At 39.5% G+C, this 18,732-nt stretch overlaps 1 protein-coding gene across 4 annotated transcripts in view; it reads left to right on the forward strand.

Moving 5' to 3' along the window:
• AGPAT4 (1-acylglycerol-3-phosphate O-acyltransferase 4) overlaps positions 1 to 18,732 on the forward strand; it is a 72,722-nt gene that overhangs the window by 14,239 nt on the left and 39,751 nt on the right. For 2 of the 4 annotated variants that reach the window (XM_086877993.1, XM_023923732.2), the window contains exon 2: positions 21 to 249. The exons of 1 other annotated variant lie outside the window; for it this stretch is intronic. In XM_086877993.1, coding sequence (XP_086734119.1) covers positions 72 to 249 — 178 coding nt within the window. In that variant the 5' untranslated portion in view covers positions 21 to 71. Of the gene's footprint in view, positions 1 to 20; positions 250 to 7,075; positions 7,131 to 18,732 lie in introns of all 4 variants that reach the window. One more of the 4 variants, XM_086877996.1, reaches the window with a different exon arrangement.

Below are 18,732 nucleotides of genomic sequence, written 5' to 3' on the forward strand. Positions count from 1 at the left end.
GATACTATTTGGTTTTGCAGGTTGTCTTCTGAATTTTGTCTGAAGGTACCCTCTTGCTTTCTCAGCAAATCATGGACATCGTTGGCTTTCTGAAGTCGCAATTCATTTGCCACCTTCTGATCTGCTACATATTTATAGTGTCAGGACTGATCATTAACTTCATTCAACTCTTTACACTTATACTTTGGCCAATCAACAAGCAACTGTTCAGGAGGATCAACTGCAGGCTGGCTTACTGCATTTCAAGCCGTAAGATTTCTTTTTTTTTTTTTTTTTTAAGTATTTTCATATTTTGTCTTGAGGGAATTGGTAGAAAAGTTATGGATTTCAAAGCCTGTAATAAAGGTCATGTCTGCTTCCTATAGCAGCTACACTTATATGAAGAGCTGTATGCCTTGTTGAAATGTCTTGTGCTGAAATGTTTTGCACTTTAATAGTGGGATACTTGCTTGACTCAGTATATTGAAGAAAGATTGCCTATCATTTGGCTATCCATCATGTTTCATTAACCCAAATGAGAAATACTGACCAAATAATGCATCTCAGCAAGTTCATCTATTATCTGTAAGGCTTACAGTGTTAACAAGTTGCTTCCAGTAATGCTTTAGATCTTTTAATCATCCATGATTTTGTTTATGATCTTGATTTAAATGTTTCATGTGTAAATCCTGTTCAGGACTGGGAAATAACAGGGAAAAAAAAGAAAAATCTTTGATTTCCTGTGTTTCTTTGTAAGCCAGTTATAAACTGTTTTTTCTTTGAATAGGATTTCAGATGTTAAGCTGCATCTGTATGTATTTAGTATATGCATGTAGTTATAATTCAGGATACAGCAGGTAGCCCATAACCAGTTGAAAGAAGCAGGGATTGCAGTGATACTGATTTTCTGGGGGGAGATGAGAGCATGAGCTCAGGATGTTGTAGATAGACCAGACCTTTGAAACTGCTGTGAGATGTGACAGTTGACTGGCACTTGACGAAACAAATAATTTCAGTGGAATGAAGGAGAGCACTTTTTTCTTCTCTATTAGTAGGAGTTTAGTGGAATTGTCACCTGACAACAGTGAATTATCAGAGCATGTGCAGTTTTCTGTTACAATCAGTTTGCTTATATATTTCCTTTTAAAAAACTACAACTGCAGCTTCAGCAATTTTATTTTACTGCTGCTTCTGACTTCCACATAACTGCATTAACTTACAGCAGAGAGAATTCTTCACAGAAACTGTCATAGAAATGCTAACATGCCCACATTCATTATTTAGGAGTGTGCTGTTAGTTGTGTCCACCTTCCAGAGAGATTTCCCTGGGCCTTTCTGAACTCAGAAGTGGTTTCTTAGAAGGAAACTGTTGAAAAATGCATGCTTTTTGTTGCTCCCTAAAGATTATTCAAGTGTGATGTCACTGTCAGTGCTAAGTGACCTGGGGATGTTTCATACTGGGGAAAACAACACTCCATTACAGCCTTTAACAATTGAGCTGTAGAAATGCAGCAAAATGGTTTCGTTCAGGTAATCTTTTCTGTTACTAGGAACCTGAAAGAGAAAACTATTGTTAGTATTCATAATAAACTGTATGAGGTAGAAACCCGTTACATGCCTCAACTTGGTGGCTACTAGGGATTATTTATCTTCCATCAGTCACTGAGAAGCAACTATTCAAAGCATTTTTTTAGAAAACATACTTTTGACTTAAATTTCCAGTGTATCAGAGTGTATAGGCCCAAATAAATTTGGCATGCTGTTTTATTATTTCTGTAATGGAAAGAGGATGTTCCTTTTGAAAAATCTAATTTTTGCTGTCTCTGTGTATGTCCCTGAAGTAGTGAGTTTGTAAGTACTATTCATTTGCATATACAAGCAGTGCCATTGAATATGGCCAGGTTTTTACCTTTTGCCTGGCATCATAGTGTGTTTGAAGCCATGGTATGTAGAAGATATTGCGCAGCTGTATATAGGTATATATTACTATTTTTCATTCAATGCCATCTGGCCCATTCTTGATTTTGGCTACTTAGTACAGAGATATCAGCACAGATTCTACAGTCTTCATGCTGAATCTTTCAGTTTAGCTCAATCTAGTCTGATCTAGGGGATGGACAGTATGGAAGAGGGAGTAATCCTGCATGCTTGTCCTTGGTGGGGCAGATGGCTTTGTACTCAGGATTGCTGATCCTAGTCTGCAGTGTTGATGCCACTGGAATAGATGGTGGTGTGAGGTTTTTGCCCAGTCATGCTCAGAACAAAGTATGTCTAGGTTAAAGCCATTTATTTTAGCTTTACAACAGAGCAAGATAGCATTTGATGAGTCACCCTTATCTGATTGATATTTAGAAAAGATAAAATGATTGCTAATTTGAAAAAGTATTTCAAAGAACTAAAGACCAATTAATCAGAATGGATGTGGTTTTGGGGGCCACTGGTGTGGTGACTAATAAGTCAGGTCTGTATGGGTCTGATGAAAGTCATGGAAACAGCTTACAGTTGGATACAATGAGGTTGGAGAATATAAGGAGGCATATACTTCTACAGTGGTGACAAGTATCATGTTGCTTTGAGAGCCTGATACAGCCTGAGTCACCAAGTCAACCAAAAAGTGAAATATAGAGCAGGCATGTTTTAATTGAAAAATGAAATGAAAGCAGCAGTTATCCTTAGATCCTGCAAGTTCAGTTGTTTTCTGTTTGATATCAAAGGTAGAGATAAATGGCTCTATGAATCTGGAGAGTTATTTTGTCTTTGATGATGTGCTCTTTGGGCAAGTTGGGGTTTTTTGTATTTCAAGTAGAGGTATTTTCTTATACCCTTTTTCTTCCTATCTCCTTCCTAATATAAGAATGTAATGTTCTCATTTCTCCTCTTGCACTGTCTGCTGTCATAACGCATATGGGAAGCTAAAGTGCTATTGTGATTAATGACTTGTCCTCACTTGAGTAGTACAGCTTAAGTTGGGGTGTTTCTCTATTCACATGGATCAAACCAGACTAGCTCAAGTTAAAATATTCACAGAATCATGAAATCATTAAAGTTGAAAAACGCCTTATGATTGAGTCCAACTTTCAGCTCAGCATTGCCAAGTCCACCACTAAGCCATGTCCCTGAGAGCCACGTCTACACATTTTTTAAATATCTCCAAGGATGATGACTCAAATTCTGGGCAGCCTGTTCCAGTGCTTGACAACCCTTTCCTTGAAGAAAGTTTCCCAAATATCCAATCTAAACCTTTCTGTGGACAATTTAAATCCGTTTCTTCTTGTCCTGTCACTTTTTAGTTGGGAAAAGAGCCCCATTTCACTACAGCCTCCTTTCAGGTCACTGTAGAGAATGATAAATGATCCTCCTTTTCTCCCTCAGTTACTCCTCTTCAGACTTGTGCCCCAGACCCTTCAGCAGCTTCATGCCATGAGCTGGCTGCATGGAGTAACTGTGGTGGGGTAGCTGAGCATGGGTAGCTGTGTGAGCTGCTGCTTCTCTGCCGTGAATTTGGGACCTGCACTACAGCTTCTCACCATAACTACTGACAGCCCGGAAGGCCAAAGCTGCAGACATTCAAACTTTTCATCAATGCAAGTTAGAGGAGAGCTAAAAACTTGGTTTCCAGTTTGAATTGACATTCAGAAGGATTAACTAGAGCAACAACTTGCTTTTAATAAAACAGAGCAGGTGTAATGTCACATACCAAGTTGCCTTCAGTAATTGATGATGAGAAGTTATTGCCATTCTTGAAAACAGTTGTGAGTCAACATGGTGAGCATAGCTTCTCTGTTTACCTGCTGCAATATGTAATAGCACTGGGGATGCTCTCCAAAGGGTGTTATCTATTCCCCATGTTGCAGTTTGGCTTGCTTTTATATTTCCAAGGTACTTTTCATACTTTACTATAAATAAACTCTTTCTGTTTGATCCTGTTAGCCCATTTGACAAATATGTAGAGAGTAATATGTAGTAAATTCTAGTCCTGTGTCCTCTATGTCTACACCCTTACTGAAGAGTGTTGTTGCAAAGAGTGGACATCCAGTGTCAAAAGAACAAACTTTTGTCTGTGTTGGTCTTAAAATGAACCAAAAGATTGGTAAGGGTTGTGCACCCTATTTCATGTTTAAACAAACAAACCAAAAAACCCCCAAAACAAACACCGCAAAAGCAACCACACACACAAGAGCCTAACAAGCCTCCCAAAATAAAAACAAGACACCAAAGTCTTTGGGCTTCTAACTTACAGAAAATATTTTCTGGCTTCAAATATATATTCATGGATTGGTTCAACTGCCTCTTAATCTACTCCCCCTTTTGTAAAATGACAACCTGAGTAAACTCCTTCATACTGAAATCAACAGGGTGCACCCTAATAAGGAAATTGAATACTGCAAACCTCAGTAGGGGGATAACAATAAAAATTTCAAATGTAAGTGTGCTTGGAAGTTGGCACAAGAGCAAAAGCTAGGAAAGCAATCAATGTCAGGTTTTATTTTTGGGAACATTTTAATTTAGGAACATTTTGTCCTCAGTTTCTTTTTCTAAAAGATGGAGAACCAAGGTAGGAAGCACTTAGTGTGGAATAATAGATCTCAGTTCTCATAGATGCTGTTTGTGCCTGGATTGGAAGGGGCAGGAATACACCTTGCTCCTTCCACCCTCTTATGTGGTAGCAAACCTCCACAAGGGGGGCACACAGCTTTTCTACAGTAGCTTCTGAAGTTGGCCAGACTAATAGAGGGAACATAGAGGGAATCTTGGGATTCATGCCATGTGTGCTCATGGCTGCACAGCTTGCTGGGCAGTGGGAAAGTGGTTTGTACTTCCAGGATCAGTCTGTGCTTGCTTGGCTGTTGAAGTGCAACCACAGGTCAAGCAGAGTTTGCTGGGCTCCTGTGGACTGTTCAGGACATGTGTTTAGAGAGAATGGGACATACACATACAGGATACATGGCTTCTTTAGAGGTGCTGAGTGGGAGGTGAAGTGAGGTGCCTGTGAGCAGAACAGTTGTTGCTATCTTGTCCTCTTGCTGCCACTGTACTGGGGGGAAATGAGCTTCTGCTGCTCCCAGGGTGAGTGGCAAACTGGCCTCCTGCTGACTCTGCACCAGGTGAATGTTACATAAACAAAAGACCTGGCAGTAGTGATATGGTTGTGTGGACGGTGCACAAGGGCCTTGAAAGCAATCAACTTGGCTTCTAATCTGCCTTCATAAATAAATTATAGTAGTACTAATACCTATTGTTGTGCCATGAAAGGGGTGTTGTTACACCTTTAGGTAAAGTTACACTATGTAGGCTGCAGTTTGTAGATTCTGCTGAGGGGAAGGCCCTTGTTTGCACAGAAAGAGGCACCCTGATGCCTGTTCATTGACTGCAGCAAAACCAAGATGGAAACTGATTCTTCTTATGCCTGAGCTTTCTAGAAACAAAACTGGAGGGAATTGAGAACTACTTCAAGTTCTGTCATCTTGTCTGACTGTTATAACACAGTAAAGCTAATTCCTTGCATGTGCAACTATAGGTTTTGCAATGCGAGGACTTTGTGATAGTATCCAGGCCATGCTAATCCTCAGTTCTTTGTGTCTTGGACTTTAGAGGAGGCCTCAGCCATTTTACTTGTTTATATGAAGGTGGTGCTGAGGCAGGGAGGAGAATTCTTGCCTCTGCTGCAGTTATGTAGTTGGGAAGGGCTGGGAAGCGAGAGGTACCCAGAGAGGTAGGACTTCCTTCTTCTTCCTCCACTTCTCTTTACCACCATTGTATGCTGCAGGGGAAGCAGTCTGCTGTTGTCAAAGTATGGCACATACAAAACATGTCCTTAACACAGTCATGTAGTATTTTATTTATAAAAGCAACCTGACTTACGCTTGTCAATGTTGATGTAGTGAAGACTTTTCATAGGACACTTAGGACTGTTTTCTTAGCCTCTCTGAAATGTTGTTTTGAGTAATCTGTGCAAAATGTATTTTTCTCAAGAGCTACTTGTCTACATAAACCTTTGTTATCTTAGTTCCACACACCACGTCATACAAAGCCACTGGTGAAGATTATGGAAAGTTTACAACAACTACTGGAGGAAAGTTGGAGGGCCATATTTGATAGTCTTGCAAAGGGAAGATATTGATTTGAACCTTAAGGAAACTAGATCATCACCTTAGCCTTCTCTTTTTCTCTCAAGCCAAGCTATGGTAATAACCATGGAAATAGAGTGTACTAAGAAAATGCCCATGTTAGTTTTAATGTAGAGAAAGTCTAGAAAAAATAAACTTCAGCAGAAATCATCTACCCTGAAGTGTCATCTACTCTAATTCATTAGTGTCTTCCTTCAGCCTATTTTCTAATACCCTTTTATACCTGTTGCATACTGAGGACAGTGCTTCTGGTAATCTGGACAATTCTCCACTGAGACCAAACGTTGACTTTCTCTACTTTAATTTGGAAAAACAGAAGGAGCAATTACTGCACCAGATTCTCCATTATTTTACTAGAGAGTAAGATAAAGTGTGTGTGTGTGTGTGTATGTTTGCTTCCATCACAGCTTGAACTTTTTTTCCAGATTCTGTTTGTGGAATTGCATTAATTGCTATGAATAAGTCTTCTGCAGTGCCTAGCATATGCCTCCAAATTTTCCCTACTATCATTAACTTGCTGTATCAACTAATAACATTTCAGTCCTTCTCATTTTGTGCCACTTTCAGGTGTTGTTACTCAGTTTTTGTAGGTGTTCAAGACAGCTTGAATGGATCACACAAGACTGTATGCTGATTGAGGGCATGCTGTGAGAGCATGCTGAAGGTGTGCTTGAATCACATCTGTGTGTGATCTTTATCAGAGTTCCTTGTTCAGCCTACAAGGGTTATGATCTGTTAGGCTCAGCTCTCAGTTCAGGAGAAAGGGACTGCTTTCTGTGAAAAAGAATGTGAAAAAAAATTTTGATACTGATGCTTTCTATACGAGACTAGTGAAGAGCTAGAGAGGCACTTAGTTTGATCTTTAATGAAAAGGGCATCTTCACTGTCACTGCTACTATACTTTTATTGCTGGAGCCTTTGTAGAGGTCACTTGTCTTCATTTTCCTTTTTTATTTTTTTTCTGTCAGATTCCTGATCTGAAGAAGTGTGATGCTGATAGCCTGCAGACTGGAAAGAGAGATGGTAGGGAAGCAATAGGTGAACTGTGTTCTGTTTGGTGTCTACCATCACACATCACAAAGATTCTTTCACTTTTTGTTAAACATCAGATCTGGCCAGCAGGCTTCCTAGATTCCTGAACTGGGGTAGATTTTGGAGTGTTTATACAAAAGCATTTCTATCTGACGCAGCATAACTCAGGAACGTGATATCTGATGATTCATGACATAGCACAGAATCTGAAGACTATGGTGCTACAGTTGTTTATTCATTAAGGGTGACTATCACAATCAGAAGATCATTTCATATTTGTAGAAACCCCATTTTAGCTATAGGCCTGATTTCATTGCTGAAATGGTACTGAAACTGAAGGATAGTCCCTTGATGATGTGGAAACTTCATGCAGAGATGCGGAGAACAGCTCAGTCATCACCAGTTAAAAGCAAATACTAGCAGTAGTCCAACCCTCTCCAGGGAAGCACAGTACCTTCACGGGACAGGATGGACTACTGTGAGAACTCTGAATTCTCCTGTGTTCGGTCAGGGAAGAGATCTACTAGTGTAGCATCCAGTGTGAGGTGCATTGTCTTGTTTCATTTGCTGTTGATTTGCTACATCTTCTACCCCCTCCCGCTCCCTCTTGGGCAGTGTGCACCCCTGAAAGTGTACGTCTAAATGATTCTTCCTCATCCACAATCATAGTCACATAGCAGCAAGTTTTCATGGATTAGGTTTTCAGGCTCATCCTGCAAGAACTTCAGCAGCTGGCCCAGTGAAAGTGTCTGGTATTTGACTAATTTTTTGCAGGAGGATTTCCAAGCCAGTAGGAACCAGTATGTCCTTTCAGCAGATACTTGAGGTTTTTCAGTGTGACACTTGAGATGAAAGACCTTTTAAGTGCACATGCTTGGCACTCTTCTGTGGCTAGGTGTTTGTTTCCTGTGACTTGCTTGCAACCTTCAGATTAAGGCTTCTTATTTAAGAATTGTATTGTTTTCTCACTTCTGAGACTGTTGATGAATTTCCTTTACATCCATCTTGGAGTAGTATATGCTGAAACATGTTTCTTTCAACACCATCTTCAGAAGGAGGAATCCTTCAACTGTGAATAAGAAACCAAATAAAAATGTGTGCAAAACAATTTTTTTTCATCTGCTTGTTTTCAGAAAGGCAGTCACCTGTTTTCCAGACCCACTTTGTTCCTTACCAAAATAACATTTGAAACAAAATAAGGAACCATAAAGAGATTACAATGCAATTGTTTGTGTACAGATTGTTTTGCTCTTCAGTTAGCACACTTTTATTAGTACGTTACTTCTGTATGCTTTTCTGTACTCAAGCAAATTGCACTGGAGTGTCAATAACTACCATTTCTTTTCTCTCAGGATTCTAAGTTCACTTAGCTGTGTTTCCAAATTGAATCTCCTGTATATTGCATCTCCAAGCGTGGGGTTTGAGAGTTAAAAACAAGTGTGCTTCCTAATACATGAGAGATTTTTCATCATACATAAATTTTGTACTGCTCTTATGCTGTACTTACATAACCCTGTTTAAATGATCTCCAGATCAATATGTACTGCTAATGAAAGATTTTGATGAATGAATATATCTGCCTGTGTTAGGTAAGGAAATATAAATAGTGATTGTGCCAATTCAATTTCTTGTTTCTTGATGGAACTTCTAAAAGAAGCTTACCTTTTTTTAAAAAAAAAACCCTACAGCTGGGAGGCTTTTGTCAGGGGCTCTCATTAATACAGCTTTGCTGCTGTGAAGGAGCTACTCCCCAATCCTACTGGATTTTTTTTTTTCCCCTAAGAATCTCATACCATTCTCTGACATTTTCCAGGTATTTCCCTTGGCTCATAGAGTATCTCTTCTAAGGATGTGCAATGTGCTAATCCTCTGCAGTTTGCTGAGGACTCTATACTGGAAATCTAACTATAGAGAACTAAAGAATCTCTTACTTCCTTCAAACTCATATAATTTATCTCTAGGGCCTATGACAAACTTTTGCTATTCTTTGTGCAAAGACAAAAGATAGGGAGGGAGATGTTAACCTTACAATATTCAGAAAAATGCATGCATTGTATGGATTGGGTTGTATTTTTACCCACCAAAATGTATCAATTAAAATTTTATTATTTGAGCATGTATTGCCTTTTGTGCTCATAGAGGAGGGAGATACAGGCAAAATAGTTGACATACCTCTTTATGTTTATGTACTTAATTTATCTAGTTTAAAATTGAGACCATACTGCATTTTCGTTTCAGTGTAGTACAGTATATTTTCAATATTGTTTTTAAATACAAAGAGTTCAGAAAATTTCTGCTTGGATTAAAACTTACCATGAAGCTTGTCTCTCTTATGTCTTCACAGGCTCTTCATTAATTCATGGCTAAAATTCAGGGTTGCTTGAAAGGTGATTTAAATGTCTCTGGTTGTACAGTGATAACTTGTAGCTCCTTTTTGGTGCGTGCAGTTGTCAGGTGAGAATTAGAAAAGCTCGAATGGCATATGCATGAATCTTTGAGATGTGATAGATTTATTCATGTGGAAATCAAATGATGGTTGATATATAGTTAGGCAAGTGCAGGTGAGCAGAATGGCAGACTGTCCCAGAAGCAGCCCAAGCTGTGTGAATTGCACTGTTGGATTTAGTGACTTAAAATTTTTGGGAAAGAGCTGTCCTATGCTGTTGCTCAGTGTATGTGCCGTGTAAATAAGTCCTTGAGAAGTTCTTCTGTGTTGAAAAAGTGGGTATGGAAATTGGACCACTTTTAAGAGCAGTGGTATGCTAGGTTTCTCCTGTGTTGCATAGGATATTGGAGTGCCATGGGAATCTTCAGGGCTGTTTTTCAAAGGTGGTTCCTGTGAACAGTATTAGAAAGTGGAAAATAAAAGTTGAGTACTTCACTGTAAATAGTGAGGGAATGATAATGCTGTCCTTGACCTTCATGTAGTCAGGATGCTGGAATCTCTCCTTTATTTCCAACTTGTGTCATTGATTTCTTGCTGTAAGAAAGTCCTGTAATCATGACTGCATTTTTAAGCAAGGAAGACTAAAAAAAGGAAGAGGAAGGTTGTCTGCTTTCATAGATGAGCAGTGCCTGTTGCAGGTGGGTACTTCCGTAGGACATCTTTCCTTGAGATATGAAAAATAAATGCTAGTAGAAGAAACCCCTGCGACCGACTTGTCTGTCTGGAAGGGCACCATTACTTATTACTGGTATTATGTTTGGAAGGTCATTCCTGCTGCTCCCTTCACTACTTCATTAGGCATTCTACAAGGAGCTTTGTGTTGACCTTTGGGGGCTGTCCAGGTGGACTAAGCAGCAGGAGGAAGTGCCTGGTTGATGGTTATCTGCACTGACTGGTCCTGTTACCAAACCAGGAGCTGCTGGTTGGTTGAAACGTGGGAGTACTCCTGAATTCCTTGGGGAAGAAGGGTAAGAGGAGCCTTCAGATATGAGACAAATACCTCTGACACGTGGCTGTTAAATAATTAATTTTCCCAAAGGGTTTGAAAAGAGCATTTCAAAACACTGACTACTGCGGATCTGTACGTGTGTTAAGCCCATTGTACTTGTGAGGCTGGCTTTGTTCCATATTGGAACTTGGAGAGAAGAAGCTGTTTTGTAGGCAGATTGTATCAGGATGAAAGACAGAAAAAAGCTGTGAAATTAAATGTTTGAAGTGTGCAGCTAATTTTTGGTTTTTTTTCTGAAAGGATGGTTGGTTTATAACTTGCAGCATGGAGATAGTTTAAAAGGAATCATGGCTAAAGGAATGAACAAAACTTGTTTCCATATTTCTCCACTTCTCCAGCTCAGAACTGCACTAGAGAAGGAAGGATCACTTGAAAGCTTTTTCAAGAATACATATGCTGACTTAGTGTCTTCCTCACCTGAAGAAGTGCTGGATTTTACATTTTGTGGATGTTACGTTAGAAGGAGAGAACCTGTTTGACTGACCTTGAATGATGTGTATGTGTTTCAAGAGAGAAGGCAGTATGGGGATGGGAGCTGGAGTGAAGCTAAAAATTAAGGTGGTGTGCCAGAACACATGCAGCAAGGCTTGTGCCCAGATCCAGTGCTGATTCAAATACTAGAGACATGCTTTAATTTACAGATCTTAACCACAAGTTTTCGGTTCCCATCATAGCCCCTGTGAGGAAAGCCCAATCTGGCCTTCTGTATACCATGAGGGCTTGTGCATTTAAAATCTTGCATTAAATCTGATTCTGATCTTGATTCCCAAAGCAATTTCAGCTTGGCTGCATTACAGGAATGCTGGGTTGGCCATATTAAACTGTAGTTTATTTTATTTTGTATGTTTCATCTGAGAAACCACTGATGACAGCCCATCAAAAAGGGTGAATCCCCTTTTTATCAATAGTGTTTTGTTGTCTTAGTTTTATAAAAAAATCAAATGGATCTTGGTCATGGAGCTGAGACACAGAAAGCACCAGAACTATCACTGTGTGATCTCAGCCTTCAAAGTTACAGTCATAATGTTTTAATAAAGCAAGGTATTTTTCACTTAGTGTATTAGCCACTTTATGCACATGTATATGCAGGTTTTAGTTCTGTGACTAAGCAAGCACTGAGGTGAAATTGCTAAGAAGATCAAAGCATAGATAAAGCTTTAGCTTTGTAGTAGGTGTGATGAAACTAATCCCTATTTTGTGTAACTCAGCATGGTGTTGACAGTAACTAGACTGGTGACATTATTTTTCTTGGAGATTATTTTTATTCCAGTTGAGAATCTGGCCAACTTAAGTAAATGTCAGTGTGTGTTTGAGGGAAATAAATAAAAGTGGAGGGAAAAAAAATCTGTGCACCATCAATCCTTGGTTTAGTTTGGTTTGATTTTTAACAGCACAATGTACTTGGGCTCTCTCCTTATCTGTGATTTTTATCTTGAAGTTATGTTGACAAATTAGTAAGTGTTGGGCGTAGGTGATTTGTTACCACTTTAAAGTGAAAGCTTTGTTTGTGCTTTAATATTCAAAATGACACATTTTTTATGTAGTGTTCCTTTTAGCCTATCATTCTAGTCACAGGCTGCCTCTGTGTAGTGCATGCCTTTGAGCAATTACCAGTGAGCTCCTCTTTCAGCAGCCTGTGTGTGCAGTGTAAAATTCACTGCCTTGCATGCTTGCCTGAAGACTGGTTCTGTACTCTGCATACCCTGCCTTAACTCTCAACATCTAAGGGGTGAGCAGTGGGCTCTGGCCAGCCTAGGGCTCCCTCTGTCCCTCCTTGCAGGAATGGTAGAAGGCAGGTGAAACCCTCCTTCCTGTCCACGTTCCTTGTTGTGTCAGGATTTTGATAAATGGCCAACATTGATTTGCAAAAATGAAGTGTACTTTTAAACTGCATTTTGTATCTTTTAGATTTATTTTTTCTTTGCTGTTCAGCTATTTTTTTCTTCACTAAGAGCAGAGAGAGACTTGCACTTCAGATTTGATGCTGGACCCTCAGTAGAAGAAACTCTTCCTTTTCAAGAGTATGTTCCTCTTGCATGAAGTTCATAAATCAAAGTCTTCCATGTTGTACCTTGAGATCTGCTCGCTTGCCCACTGCTTTACTATGTCAAGGAGAGATCTGATATGCTGCAGCATGTAGATTTGGAAGTGGGTTGAGTTTTTCCTTGAAGAAGCAAGCTTTGTCCCACAGAGGCAGGCTGTTGGAAAAACCTTTGCATAACATCTAGCTGGAGCTAGAAGCTTGTCTCGCAAGCTTCTCAGTCACACCCTTGGCAGTCAGAAAAAAAGCTGAAAGGAATGATGCTCAGCAACCCAGGGCATGAGTGGTTTCTGTCTTTTCAGCTGGACAAGCTGATGTTTCTTCCACTGCAATTGGATTACATGGCAATTCCACGTGGAGAGAAATTTGAACTGGTAGAAATTACACCATTTTCAAATAACAGACCCTTAATTAGACAGGATCTCAAGCTCTTCCTGTTCCTTTTTCTTAGTTCTACTGTGATGCAAGATGTTGCAAAGACGTTGAATCAGCAGTATTAATACCAGAGGAGGTTCTTGTCTAAGCCTTCAACTCAGTCAACTCAAGTGCTACATAGTGTTTATTTGCACTAGTTATTTGCACTAGCTTTCTGCTTTCCAGCTTTTTAGACAAGACTTTAAAGGAGATCCAAGTGGCCTGCACAGAACCACAAAGACCTCTGGAACAGTGACAGCTGGCAGTATAAAAGGTGTAGTCTGCATTTGATAGGTCTGGTAGAGCTGATGCTGTTACTATGCTTCTCTTAATTTTGCACATCAGAAATCCTGTGAGAAGTCTGGATGGACTTCAGGAAGAGTTGTTTGTAAAAAGCTGTAGTACTTCCTTAGCAAAGAGGAGGTGTCAGCCTGCATGAGTTAAAGCAGAGTATTCTGATCCATCGTAAATCAGTAGTGTGTATGGCCTGAAAATTGGGAAGCCCCTATTGTTTTGCAAGCTGATAAATGCTGCATCCAAGTGTCTGAGTCACATGGATCCTGCATGTCTTTCATTTAGAGAAAGTAGAGGCAACGAAAGTGGTAAAGGTCATTCAGAAAGGAATAAAGCTAAATTCAAGGAAAAAACTGACTTGCAATAGGCTGCCCTTTTTTTTTTTTTTTCTGGGATTCCCCTACAGTTTTGATCAGTTTGTCATGGGATAACACCTTGGTACCTGGTATACTGTATGTAATGTTGTATCCTTTTGTTAAATCTTGAAAAGTTTCCTTTTTTTTTTCCTGTGGTGCCAGAAATATTTATGATAAAGTTGACAGAAGTATCAGTAGTTCATAGTCTTTACTCCTGACATGTGCATGACTTGTTTGTATGACAGGTCTTTATTTTACTACTGCTGTGACAAGTCAGATTTTGTCTTTTAAGATGTTCCTCCTGTACCAGCCTGAAATGGCGTGTGTGGCTGCTACTCTTCGTAATTTGCAAAGCACTGAATAGAAAAATGGCTTGGGTTACCAGAGAGGCACAGCCTGCCTTTTGTAAGTTCCAGAGGTTCTCTTTCTGGAAAATGAACAGACGAGGGTAAATTCAGAGCCTGTTGATGCTGCAGGATTTCCATGGACCGTGTAAGCTAAACCTCTGTTTTCTAGGAAGATTAGTCAACACAAATAGTTCTAAGAGAACAGCACTGTTGCTTGCACCAGATATGAAAAAACAAAAAGCTTATTGCCTCTTTGTGCAGAATTTTTGCAGTTATACTGAGCTATACTTTCTGATTTCACTATACTGAGCCACTGGGACTACATAGCAGGAAGACAGTAATGGGTTTTTTTGTGGATACCGTTTCAGTTTGAGCAGTGAGGGGTTAGAGAAGAAAATGGCACATTTGCATCCTCGTCTGCTGGAGCACATGATCTGCAGGCTGTCTGAGCAGGTTGTGATGTTCCAGCAGTGGATTAGTTTTCTAAAAGCTTCGAGGAAAGAGAAGTGCAAGCACAATCAAGCTAAATGTGAATTAAGAGGCACTAGTGTCCTTAAGTGTGGTGTAATGTTGTTGTTTACTTTGGGTGTATATCTATCTTAACAGAATGTGCACTTTCTCATGTGTATTGTGTTCTTCAGTGAGAAAAAATAGGGATTTTTGTATATTTATATATTTGGGTAACATCATCTTGAAGGGTTACAGGCTGCACCCAGTACAAAAATCACAGCTTGATACTTGATAGGTATATTTGATCTGTAGTACTTTATTTTTAATTCATGAAAGCCATTTGTTTGATTTGTAGTTTCTGACCTTATTGTCCCTCTAAAGAACATTTTGTGAAAGTCACTGATAGGGATTAAGAAGCTAAAATAAGCACTGGGACATAGTTCTTGTCTCTCAAGACCTCACGTGATGAGATGCTGTAAGATTACAGGCAGAGAGAGGGAATTCATAGAATGCAAGTGAAAAATGAGTAATGGTTTTGTTCTGAACAGTGTTCTCAGTGATAGAGGTGCCATGGTTATTCACCATAAACTCTGATGATATTATACAGGTACTTGGCCAGTTTTTTCTTCCATTATTGAAATTCAGATAGAATACCTTGTGCATAAGAAGGCTAAGTAGAAGTTATATGCCTTGACTTGAGTCTAAGAATTAATAGGTGGTAGCATATTATATCTGGAAATATGTAGATATTTCTCCTGAGTGCACCAGTTATCTGAAATCAAAATCCAAATTTAAATGTTACTGGAAAAGAATAGAAACTGTAGAAGCCATTATCCCTGGTTTTCTTGTTCTGCTGTTCTGCAGACACAATAGTTTCTTCTTTTTATGTGTTTACACCTTTATGAAATGTAATTCTTGATAACTAGAGGCTATATTTTAAAAAAAACTGTATATTTCCTTAGGATTTAATTTACCTTTTGTTCAGTTTCCTAATTCACTTTTCTTCCAAGTTGTGCTGGAGATTGCTTGCTTTGGCAGCTCATGGCTTTTTTTGTGTCATCAGTCATTTTTCTCAGAGATAAATTCATGTCAGTTCTTGTCAGTAGCTGAAAATGCAGGTTAAATGTGTTGATGGCAGAGATTTAGAGCATCAAAAGTAATGGGATTTTTCTCTCTTGTTCTGAAATGCTTTCCTTCTAAAGCCCAAATTTTTGATTTTTCATTTGAAATTAAGGAGGATAAATTTTTATGTATAGAAATTAAGGCTATTGCAAGAATACATGCGAGGAGAAAAATGGTGTGAGAGCAAGTCTCCTTACTAAATATGTCAGTTAAACATGATTCACTTGAGTCAAATAACTTCCCTAATGCGTGTGACAAAATAAACCTAGTCACATGAGTGTTTTTATTTTTGTTCTGAATGAAAGCGTGAGACCTGAGTGTGGACAATGCTGATCACCCTATAATTAAGGACATGCTAATGACTCATGTCAAAGAAGTCAATTGTGGTTGAATAAATACAAGTTAAGACTGACATCTATTAACTTGGTTCATGTTTGCTTATTTGGATAATCGAATTTTGAGGTCCTGGCCTCCTGGAAGGCAATTTTCAACAGAGAACTCCCTTGGGAAAGGTTTCTGTCTAGTGCTGCCCTGCTTAAACAGAAGCCTTTGTTCATTGCTGCAAGATACTGTCTTCCCCCTGTTCCAGTGAATGCTCATTGAAGCCTGGGGTAGCAAATTGTTTCTCAGTGTGCAGTGTGTTTCTCAAGCAGTGATGGAAGAGAGGAGAGAGGTCTGTAAGGCAGTCTGTTTGGAAAATCTCACTTTCTTTTCCTAATTACAGAGAACAGGACTAGAAAAGAGTTCCTGAATCATTGAATTTCTAGCAATGATGTAATGAAGTGTTTTTAAGATGATTCTTAGTCAATTTACAAAGCTGCTATCTGACAAAGTAATCAGAAGAATCTTCAGAATATTGGATGCCTCTACTTTCAGTCACTTTAGACATGGATGTTCTTTGTGCTAGTGGTATTTAGCTTAAATTGTTCTTCTTCTGTACTGTTAACTTTCCTCGTCCATAAGCCATATTTGTGGGGAGCCCACCCACTCCTCTTCTGGCATTTGTTTTAAAGCTCCAGTGAGCCAAACTTTTCTACTTCCAGGTCATCCTGATCCTGGCCTGCATCTACTTTGTTTCACTGTTCCTTCCTGAGCATGGATGTCTGATACTGGTGTGCTGGCACAGAGATTCTATCAGTGGTGCAATGCAAGATTCCTTCCTCTCCAGGAGCAAACATCCTAATGCCACCGTGTTCTTTCTTAGGACTACATAATATGAATGGAACAGAAGTGTTCAGTGGCAAAATAATTTTCTCTGATAATTCTCTTCTGTCATTTCCAAATTACGAGGCTCTATTTTTATTAGTTCCTCAAGGTATGATGTGATAATGTGTTCCCTCAAAATTCCATTTATGTTACCTTACCTCTCAAGGTCATCTGATTCTTAAGTCAGAACTTACTGTTCTGACTTAGTATCATCCATGAAGTTCACTAATAGGAATTTATTTTATTGTACTACATGAATGGCTTAACTTTGCCTCGAAGTGGTAGATTTGAAGTCCCTTTTTTTTTCCTGGCCTTTCTGGTATCAGCAAAATACTTGGAAGGAAACTGTAGAAGCTCAAATACCTGATGGCAAGTACTTTTTTATTTGGTGTTTTATGAGACCAGATTTGTAACCACGCTGTAATTACTAGATTTGATTTTTTTATTCTATCATTTTAAGATGGCACTTACTTAATCTTAATGTAGGTCACCCTGCTTTCATTTAAGCTTCTGTTTTGGGATTTAGACAGCAATATGCTACCCTAACCATACAAATGAGAACTGGAGTAGCATCATATGTGCTGTTCATTTAAGCTTTGTTGCTTCAACAGCTTCATCAGTGGGATGCAGAAGTTACCCCAGGCATGATGTAGGGTCATACTTGATGAAGGCATGACAGGAGAGGGATGTGTGATGGATCAGGTGATGTTTTGCTTTGTCCCAGGTGAGCCTGTGTGCCAGAATGAGAAAGTTGTTTATTTCTTTAGAAAGTGGTTGCTGTGCAAGCCCAAACTAATTAGATAAAGACCATCAAATGCTGCATTACTGATCACTGCAGAACACTTAATGCCTTATTTTAAGTTTTCTCACCTACTTCTTTAAAGTTTCTTCTCTCGGCACTTATCCCTTCTGCCTGTCTGTGCTTGTACAGATAAATGTCCTAGGCTTCCTGGTTTGTGTACATCAAATACTGAATAATTTATTAAAAAACATAATCTAATATTCATGGAACCTGACACCAGCTACTGCTCACTGAAATAAGATGCTTCCTTCTACTAATGACAGAGCAGAAATTTTCATTGTACTTCTTATCTAGAAAATCTGCTTTATAGTGCAGACCTCACATAGCAGTTGTGACATAACCACTGGGAGTATAATTCTCCAGAGTTCCTTCTGCATCCTAGCAAGCCACCTCAGCAGAACATATTGTTGTGCTTGTGTCATGAGTTGACTCTGTCCAGGTGTCAGGCAAAAGTGTCTCACTCGTTCCTCTCTGGAGCTGGACAGAGGAGAAAAAATCTAACAAAATGGTCATGAGTTGAGGTAAGAACCAAGAGAGAGAGGGATCACTGATTAAATACCATCACAGGCAAAACAGGCTCAACTTTGAGATATGAAATGAAATTAATTTATTACTAACAAAAGCAGGATAATGACAAGTGAAATAAGCCCTTAAAAACACTTTACCCTGTCGCTCCCTCCTTCCTAGATCTGCCTCCTACCCCAGTGGCACAAGGAGACAGGGGATGTGGGTTATGGTTTCTCACCTGTGGTTTCTCCAGCTGATCAGGGAGAGGAGTTGTTCCCCTGCTGCACTGTGGGGTCCCTCCCACAGGAGAAGTTCTATGAGCTTCTCCATCATGTGTCCATCTCAGGAGTAGCAGCTCCCTACTGACAGTCCTCCCAAAACTGCTGCAGCATGGGTCACTCTTCCATAGGATACAGTCCTTCAAGAACAGGCTGCTCCAGCATGAGAGCAGGGCCTTTTTCTCCATGGGTGTCACATGGAGTCAGAGCCTTCTCTCAGGCATCCCCCTGCTCTGGTGTGAGGGTCCTCCACAGGCTGTGGGTTTGGTGGGAATTACTTGTGGGCAGCGCTGTTTGACAGATGTCATGAAGTACTATGAC

The sequence above is a fragment of the Cyanistes caeruleus genome, chromosome 2 (genome assembly GCF_971803275.1).
Source record: "Cyanistes caeruleus chromosome 2, bCyaCae1.hap1.1, whole genome shotgun sequence".
Classification (NCBI taxonomy): domain Eukaryota; kingdom Metazoa; phylum Chordata; class Aves; order Passeriformes; family Paridae; genus Cyanistes; species Cyanistes caeruleus.